Raw genomic sequence first — 9,056 nt, 5'->3', positions numbered from 1 at the left:
CTCATTTAGTTATTGTACGTATTGTTACGGACGCGGCGATGCCAAATATGTGGGATTTTTTGGCGATTTTGTGGTTTTTTCACTTTATTGCATGTGTATAAGGAATATTTGTGTTTAGGGGACTTTAACTTTATTTAAAATCATTTTTTAATAAAAAGAATTTAATGTTTTTAATAAAAAAAGTTAACTTTTACAGGTTAGCTTGAACAAGCGGTCCACTGATCACTTGTTCAAGCTCTTCTTCACATTACACAGTGTAATACAGATGTATTACACTGTGTAATGTAACACACTGAGCATGCGCACCAGAAGGCAGGGACCCGGCACACAGAAGAGGATTGCGGAGCCACCTGGTAAGCGCCACGGCGGAGATTCTTCTCAAATGCCCCTTGTACGCCACGGTCAGTGCGACCACAGCGTGTCAGGGGTTAACACCCACGATCAGAGAAATCTCCAATTGCAGGTGTTAAAGGCAGGTGTCTGCTATAATATGTGCCAGAAGCATGATGTAATAGTACTGCATTTTGCGGGAACGCACCTCCCGCAATGCAGTACTATTACGTCAAATGTCGGGAAGGGGTTAAAGTTGGGCAAGGTTTTCTTTTTAATTTTAGACACCTGTACCCTGGGTTTATGTAGTGACAGCCACCGTGGATTATTTTTGAAAAGTTAGAGTAGGTTGGTTCTTCAGGCTCACCTGCCTCTACTACAGCCACCACCGATTGACAGCTTTCTCCCTATACATAGAAATAAGGAGATAGCTGTCAACCATGACACTTGCATTGCAGAGGGGGGAGGTCCATACAATTTATATGGATTTTTTACCTGTGGCTTTGATGATTAAATCCCATGATATATAAAAATCTCTCCATCTCAACTACCATCGTGTAGGCTCTAGCTATACTATTATCTAACCACCCATTTTGAATTGGTGAGAGCCCCATACACTGAGAACAGAAAAAAAAGTCTGGTTTGTGATGTACCTTTCATAGCAACTGTGGTAAACTTCTTATCCACGGCATCCTATTTAAAATCTACTTTTAGAATTATGCTAATGAGCCTGAGAGCTCAGGGAGGGGATGCTTAGCAAATCCCACCATGCTCTGGCTTCAAGTCTGTTACACTTCTCTCTCCCTCTGCAAGATGTAATCTCACTGCAGCTGAGGAACAATGTGGAAGGAAGAAGTGCTCTTGCAAGATGTAACAGCCTGTGAAGCTACAGCACGGAGGTGCTCTGGTAACACACCTAGGAGGCCAAGGATATCAATTATGAGAAGATTATGACAGTCACGGTGCCCGGAGATGGTAGATTTTCTTTATGGGCAAGTGCATGCCATCTGTGCTGACATTGAAAATTAAAATTTTTAAATATGCAGAAAGAGCTGTAAGTGGTGATAGTCTGCAGTTTTTTGTTTTTTTTTTAAAGTAACTGTAGACTATCAGCTGAGGCTTTCTTGCAATTACAACCCCTTTAAGATTCTATTTCATACCATACATTAAAAATCTACTTTATGGGGGGCCTTAAAGTCTGAAGTCTTGGAGGTCCATGACTACAAGTACTGTAAGCAAGTATAATCCCAACAAAGACACAGGAGAGAAAGACCCAGAAAATCCCACCCAACTAAAAAAAACACACAATTGATGAGACAGAAGCCAAGATACAAATCAATAAAAATGGATTTATTCCACTCTGTACACACTAGAAACAAGGTTTGTAATTCTATTTTTAAGTCAGGTAAAACAATGACTCGTGAAACGCCTCCTATCAATACTTAGGAGCTGTAGATGCTGGACAATTTCGAGACAATAATGGTACATAATATAACAGTGTTAGGACACATTTCACTAGGTCATGCGACAGTAGCCCAACACGTACTACATGAGCGCCATTGCCATTTGTGTCATATACTGTAACCTAGAAATACTGAGAACCTTGGAGGTGATTTGAACAGAGCGAATAGATATATTACATGAAAAATGTAGAAAAAACACTGCATCTTGCATGCCTCGCAGAACACATTTTTCTTTTTTTTTTTTTTTACCACATCTCAATTTTAAAAAACCCTGAGAGAGAAGTCTTAAAATAAAATAAGTCAAAGATTAAAAAATGAAAACACAAAATCAATCAATCACCCCTCTAGTGAAGGTATGGCATGTGGATAACAAATAGGGAAACAGTAATACTTACATGATACCACCATGGAGCCCTCCTCCTATATTGTACTTTTATATTTTGCCACAACGTCATTTGGACAAGTCATGAATATTAGATGGGAAGATCTGCCCAATGAAATGAATGGGGGCGAGCTATACCAAACAATGTATGGCACTGCACTTTCTAAGTAGCTGAGTTACCGCAGTGCTCAGATACCCGCAGAGCCAATACCGAGAATCTATTCTGGGGATAGGCCTTTAATATTTTAGTGCCCTACAACCACTTTAATAAAGCCCTATCAGACTGGGTTAGTTATTTAGGCTTTGGAACATTGCAGGAGCCATGGCGGATGATGGCCGGGTTTTTGGTTTAGCTCAGTTTTATGAATAGTTCTATTCTGTGGCAATATTAATGAAGTACATATTTTTGGGGATATTTCAATAAGGGAAGGATTGGTGGTTCATTGGAACTTATTTAAAAGTATGTAAGAATTGTCTGATCACTAGAAGAATAGCCCGAGTTGCTCACATTAGCATTATGGAGCGGTAATCAAGCACAAAATCTCACTCCAATCTCTATGGGACTGATCCTCCTGTCAGTCATCTCCATAGACTATGAATTGGAAGGAATGGTGCACCTTCATCACCACTGATCTATTAAACCTGGACCCCATTTCTAGTGATAAGAGTCAACCCCCACTATCAGACATGTATCTCTTATGGTTTAAGTAGGGAATAAATCCCCATTAGTAAAACACTGGTGCCTCTCTAAAAACTACTTTTTCTCACACACAATTCTTATAGCAAGGGAATTCAACAACTTCTGCATATACTTATTGGGTTTTTTCAGGTTCTCTTTTTAACACAATTTCTTTCTGTAACAAATAAAATTATTTAAAACCCCATTTTCTTTTAAAAAACCTTTTTTTTTTTTTTTTAAAAGCTCACATGACGTCATAGACTGGAGTCTAGGGAAGTTTTTTTTTTTTTTAACACACAATCATAAGACTCCTTCACAATGATCTCTTCTTACAGATATGACTCTGGCAACTTAGTAGCGGGAATGGTGCCACCTGGGATCTTTCCTCTGATGAGAGCTATGACCGTCATGGTAGCGTTCCTCTCGATTTCCCCTGTAGTAAGCGTCTCTACCGCTTTGGTAACCTTCGTTTTGATACGGATGAGACGCCTGGCTTCTAATTTTTCGGTGGCTGTGGGAGGAATCGTGCCGCATCGGTGCAGAATGGGAGGAGCTTTGATTGTACGGACTGTAATAGGGTGTGTAACTTGAGGAGGCGGAATTAGCGTGGGACATATCCGTGCTTGAACCATGAGAAGATCCTTGTCTGTAAAAGTTATTAATCTAGAAAAAAATAAATACAATTATATATATGTTTAAGCTGAGATTAGGAGAAGAAGGTCTTGAATGATTTCCATAAAATGAAAAGGGAGAGCATCAACTGCGCCAAATAAAATCAAACTAGAATTTGGAAGAGTCTCTTATAGGCCAACAGAATGAGGTCATGCATTGGTAGCCCAGTTTTCATTCTGTATTAGAACAGCTGCTTACTGAAGGTAATTTCTCTTTTCGTGAACATCAGAAAACCCTTCTAAATTAGTGCATCAATAATTGTAGGTTTGCAATTATTATAAGCATTGTATGAGTTCTTGTATGTAAACAAAATACAGTTAAATTTCTTCACTAACCATTGCTTGTCGCTGTAGACTATCTGGGGAGGAGTACGTTTTTTGATAGCTTGGAACAGGTGGTGAGTGGTCATGTCTCGTGTCAGCATTTTGGTCATATCTGTAATTAAAAAAAATTAAAAGTAATTTTAATTAAAGTTTTTTCTTCATATTGAGCTAATTTCCTATTAGCCAGAGTGTCCATACAACCCATATGGCACAGCTACAATGTAGTGTATGCGGCACGCTGCTTCAGGCCACGTTCACACATGGCCTTGGTTTCGGAACGCAAACAAAATGCCACACATGAACGTGGCCTCAAATTCCATGAACTCTGCAGCTCTAGTGGCTATGGCTTTTGACTTCTCATCACCATTAATGAGCTGGAGAGTCAGATTCCTGCACACATATAACATTGATGAGTTACATATTGAAAAGTTACATACTTTTCAATAAGCTTTCGGTGTCAAACTGTTTTCTGAATCTCCGCTTGCTGTCCCTCCATGTTTCTATGTTTACTTCCAGTGGATGGAAACCTGCCCCTGGTCGTGAAAAGTGCACGGCTGGTAATCAGAACGGTGTGAAATCACACAACCAGGGACAGGTTTCCATCCACTGGATTTAAACATAGAAACATGGAGGGACAGTAAACAGAGATCTAGAAAACAGTGAGGAATTGATACAGAAAGTCTATTGGGAAATTGTATAACTTTGCCTTACACAAACCATATCAATTATTTGCAGAAAGTGGACGACCCCCTTGTTATGCTTGACCTTTCCATCATGTTTATGTTTTTACCTGTTCCCATTCGGCGACTGATTATTTCTAGAATAGCCACCGTTCCCGTGTGGAGAGGATGCTGCACTACTTGCATCTTGAGAGGCATGACTGCTTCCTAGAAACAGAAGCATCAGATAATGAAAAACCTAAGTACAAGCTCTACTTCTACATACAGAACTGTAATACAAAAAACAATAGTCATGATGATGATGGCCATCAATGCCCTAAAACTGAGGAAGTGCTATTTTATTAGGCTATAGATTACATATATATCTGGCCAAGTAGTGACTATCCAACAGTACATGTATATGGATGTCCACCCTCTTAATACATTTTATAATAATGAAACCTAGGGTAACATTAGGGACCAATAACCTGTCACCACATTTGCACATATACAGCCAGTGACCCGTTCCTATGGAGCTCTATTCACTGACTGACCCCCTTCTTTTAGCTGAAAATAGTTTAGCTTACATCTCACATAAATCGCCTTTTATCTTATAGTTCCTGGTATCAGAGGGGGGCGTGTTCTGCTCAGCCGGCCCCTCCCATCTTCTCCCCATGCCTTATGCCTCCTTACTGGTCACAGTTCATGTCATGTGACCAAAGCGACATCTCAGGTCCTTTAGCTTCTTAATCATAGAAAATTGTACCCCATGCATGTATCTGACCACATGAAGTCACAGCAGCTCCCATGGACTTCTACTCCTCTCCATCCTCCATGGAGGCTGATTTCATGTAATCACATACATGGTGTAAAGCTTGCTATTCTTAGAAGGCCAAAAGGACCCGCAACGAGGTCACATGTCACGAATGTAACACAAAGCACCGTGTAAAAAAGATTGACACAATATTTCCCATCTGTACATAGAGCTTTATAGGTCTGTAGCTGAATATTAGCAGACAGTCCAAGTACAAGGAGGCAGAGCAAGGATTTGAAGAGACACAGAGATGTCCGTATGGGGTGTGGGTCACTGCCAGCCTGAGAGAGGAGAAAAATCTGAAAAGCTAATTTGCATATCAGAAAACCATCTAATTAAGGTACAGTGTCTCACTGGCAGCTAGTTTTAGGTGATATGGGAGGACTTGTAACCCATTATCAGCAGGAACTGTTAATCAGGGACAGCAATCTGGTGACAGGTCTGCTTTGTGAAAACCCAATCCAAAGGAGCTTCCCCTTTACCTGATCTGTACTGGATTTTCAAAGGTCTTCCAAATAGTTTGATCCCATTTAACAGGTTCATCCCATAGGGAACAGACTCTTCGTGCTTGAAGTTTACAAAAGCAAATAATTTCGGATTGCCGTCTTTGTCCTTAGGGATTTTAACATTCAATGCAGGACCAGCCTGGAAGATAAAAGTGACCAACACATATGACAACATGGGATCAACACAGATCTGGCCACAGCAATGGGCAAGTTATGTGACTTCATACCAGTCATAGGCTATAGATATAGTGCAGGAGCTTTGCCTGGCATAATAATTAAACCCCATTTACATGAATTAAGACAAATTACTGTGAAACGCCACAATCAGATGATCAGCAGAAGTACATAGACCCCCACAAACCTGATACCAATTACTTTTTCTAAAAGAGAGACTAATATCATAACCTACCCCCCAAAGAAGTTTCTATGGACTATGGTAGCTGAGGGAACTAACACAATTTCCCCAAGTCTTCTAAGCCCCTTTTTAGCATTATATTACCAATAACAGACCACCCTCAGACACATACATCAAGGAGTATATTGACTATAGCCGGTCTGGAAGTGGCTGCAGTTTTTAGGATACAATGGTGTGTGTGTGTGTGTGTATATATATACAAGTGTAACAAGCATTTTTATAGGCCACTGTGCACACACAGACCCATGGGCAGCACGGTGGCTGAGTGAGTAGCACTTCTGCCTTGCAGCACTGGGGTCCTGGGTTTTAATTCCACCCAGGTCAACATCTGCAAAGAGTTTGTATGTTCTCTCCATGTTTGCATGGGTTTCCTCCGGGTCCTCTGGTTTACTCCCACACTCCAAAAACATACAGGTAGGATGATTAGATTGTGAGCCCCATTGGGGACAGGGACTTATCTGGCAAGATGTGTGCAACGCTGTGTAATCTGTGTGCACTATATAAAGAGTTATTATATTAAGTGTATGAGGTACACCCATAGGTGACCACACACCCATCCCTGCCCCTCTCCCCTGCGGAGGCACCTAGCACCCACCCCCTGCCCCTATATATTCCCTTCTCCATACTGCCATCTAGTGTCCAAAAGCAATACCGCCCTTAATGGGTCATGCTGGTCAGTACAGTATTATATTGCCCTGACGAGCATGAGCAGTATTCCAATATACACATTATACCTAATAAACACAGCACATGGAAAAATGACTTCAAACCAATACACAAAATAAACCCTCGGAAATAACAGGGATGCTACCAAACAACGCCACTAGCGGGTGACTATTCAGCGCGGTAAGAGGCTCCCGACCTGCAGAAACAGCTCGAACAGCAGCTCCTCTGTAGCTCTCGGGTCCAAATTCCCCACGAACAAGGTCCTGTCAGCCTCCGCAGCCCCCATTTTCCTCCGCCAAAACCGCTGACGACACAACCGCGCGACTGCCGGGGCTGACGTCACTCTACCGGCCACCACGCCTTATCGAGGAAAGGGGCGGGGAGTTCTGTTGTAGGAGGGGCTTGAGGGAGGAAGCGTCAATCGTCGCATGGTGTCAGTGACTGGGATACGAGCTGGTGCCATCTGCTGGCCAGCGGTGTTCATTACACCGAAGTACATCTATCTACAAAACCGGGAGCCAGAAATTTTACTAAAGACCAATGAGGTTTCTGCTCATATTTTATAAATCACCTCAAAAAAATAGCTGGAATCTAATTGGCTGCTGTGTGCTACCCCTCTTTTTTGACACTCTAAAGAAAATCTACTTTCAATCATGATAAACCAGGGGAACTTATACATTCAGGCACAGTGATTTCGGCATCTTTTTATATTTGTTAACAATGGCATCATTCCTTCTAAAATCAACGTACAAAATTATTCTAATGAGCCAGAAGAGCTATACCAGAGCCCCTCTGTGTTGCAGCTTCATAGGCTGTTACACTGTGCAGAAGCACTGTCCCCTTCCACTGTGTGCTGTAACTACCTCTGATGCAGTGAGATTGCCTCAGGCATAGGGAGGGAGAAGTGCTGAGAGAGCAGTGGGAGAGGAAGAGACAGTGTTACAGCCTGTGAGGCTACAGCACAGAGGAGCTATGGTAAAACCTCCAGAGCCCTTCTGGCTCATTAGAATAATTATAAAAGTTGATAAAAGGAAGGAGGCCATGAATTACAAATATAAGAAGATTCCCACAGTCACAATGCCTGGATCTATGAGTAAGTGTCCCTGGTTTATCATGATGGATTTTGATGATAGATTTCTTTGAATTAAACTTTTATTTGTTTGTTTTCCTAGAATACAAATCTGTGGGGAAAAAATCACTCTCCCATAGAAATCAACCAAAAGCTGCTAGCAGGAAAGTAAACAGAATGCCCTATGCAGGGGTGAACCAAGTCTTTCTGCTGCCCGAGGCGAGCTATAGAGAGACGCCCCTCCCCCCATATATGTAATATATCAGATACAGCGTAGAAAATAGATGCGTGCCGCCATGTAGTAAAAGATAGATACAGCGTGCCGCCATGTAGTATAAAATGCACACAGCATGCCACCATGTAGTATAACATAGATACAGCATGCCGTGATGTAGTGTAAAATGCTTACAGCGTACCACCATGTAGTGTAAAATAGATACAGTGTATCACCATGTAGTGTAAAATGCACACAGCATGCCACCATGTAGTATAACATAGATACAGCATGCCGTGATGTAGTGTAAAATGCTTACAGCGTACCGCCATGTAGTGTAAAATAGATACAGTGTATCGCCATGTAGTGTAAAATGCATACAGCGTACCGCCATGTAGTATAAAATAGATACAGTGTACCGCCATGTAGTGTAAAATGCATACAGCATGCCACCATGAAGTGTAAAATGCATACAGCATGCCGCCAGGTAGTGTAAAATGCATACAGCTTGTCACCATGTAGTATAACATAGATACAGCATGCCGTGATGTAGTGTTAAATGCTTACAGCGTACCACCATGTAGTGTAAAATAGATACAGTGTATCGCCATGTAGTGTAAAATGCATACAGCGTGCCAAGATGTAGTGTAAAATGCTTACAGCGTACCGCCATGTAGTATAAAGTAGATACAGTGTACCGCCATGTAGTATAAAATGCATACAGCATGCCACCATGAAGTGTAAAATGCATACAGCGTGCCGTCATGTAGTGTAAAATGCATACAGCGTGCCGCCATGTAGTATAAAACTAAAATTGATATGGCCCTGAAGCCCTGATAAACCAATACAATTCACCAATACTGC

The 9,056-nt window shown here is 41.5% G+C and overlaps 1 protein-coding gene across 1 annotated transcript; it reads right to left on the bottom strand.

Moving 5' to 3' along the window:
- Positions 1-1,659: 1,659 nt before the first annotated feature.
- RBM7 (RNA binding motif protein 7) lies at positions 1,660-7,289 on the bottom strand. Its single transcript, XM_072155673.1, has 5 exons — positions 7,106-7,289; positions 5,805-5,967; positions 4,640-4,736; positions 3,862-3,961; positions 1,660-3,517 (listed from the first exon to the last, which is right to left on the bottom strand). Exons 1-5 carry the CDS (start codon positions 7,193-7,195, stop codon positions 3,206-3,208), a joined length of 762 nt encoding a protein of 253 aa, XP_072011774.1. The 5' UTR covers positions 7,196-7,289; the 3' UTR covers positions 1,660-3,205.
- Positions 7,290-9,056: the final 1,767 nt, after the last annotated feature.

The sequence above is a fragment of the Engystomops pustulosus genome, chromosome 6 (assembly GCF_040894005.1).
Source record: "Engystomops pustulosus chromosome 6, aEngPut4.maternal, whole genome shotgun sequence".
Classification (NCBI taxonomy): Eukaryota; Metazoa; Chordata; class Amphibia; order Anura; family Leptodactylidae; genus Engystomops; species Engystomops pustulosus.
Note: the sequence above shows the minus strand (reverse complement) of the source record. Positions and strands in the feature narration are given on the sequence as shown.

Bases quoted from the DNA above. Each gene is read 5' to 3' on its own strand.
- RBM7 (XM_072155673.1), bottom strand. From the start codon at position 7,195: ATGGGGGCTGCGGAGGCTGACAGGACCTTGTTCGTGGGGAATTTGGAC. The intron at 4,737-5,804 runs GTAAAGGGGAAG...TTCTGTTTCTAG, and splicing joins GAAAATCCAGTACAGATCAG to GAAGCAGTCATGCCTCTCAA. The intron at 3,962-4,639 runs GTAAAAACATAA...TTTTAATTACAG, and splicing joins CAGTCGCCGAATGGGAACAG to ATATGACCAAAATGCTGACA.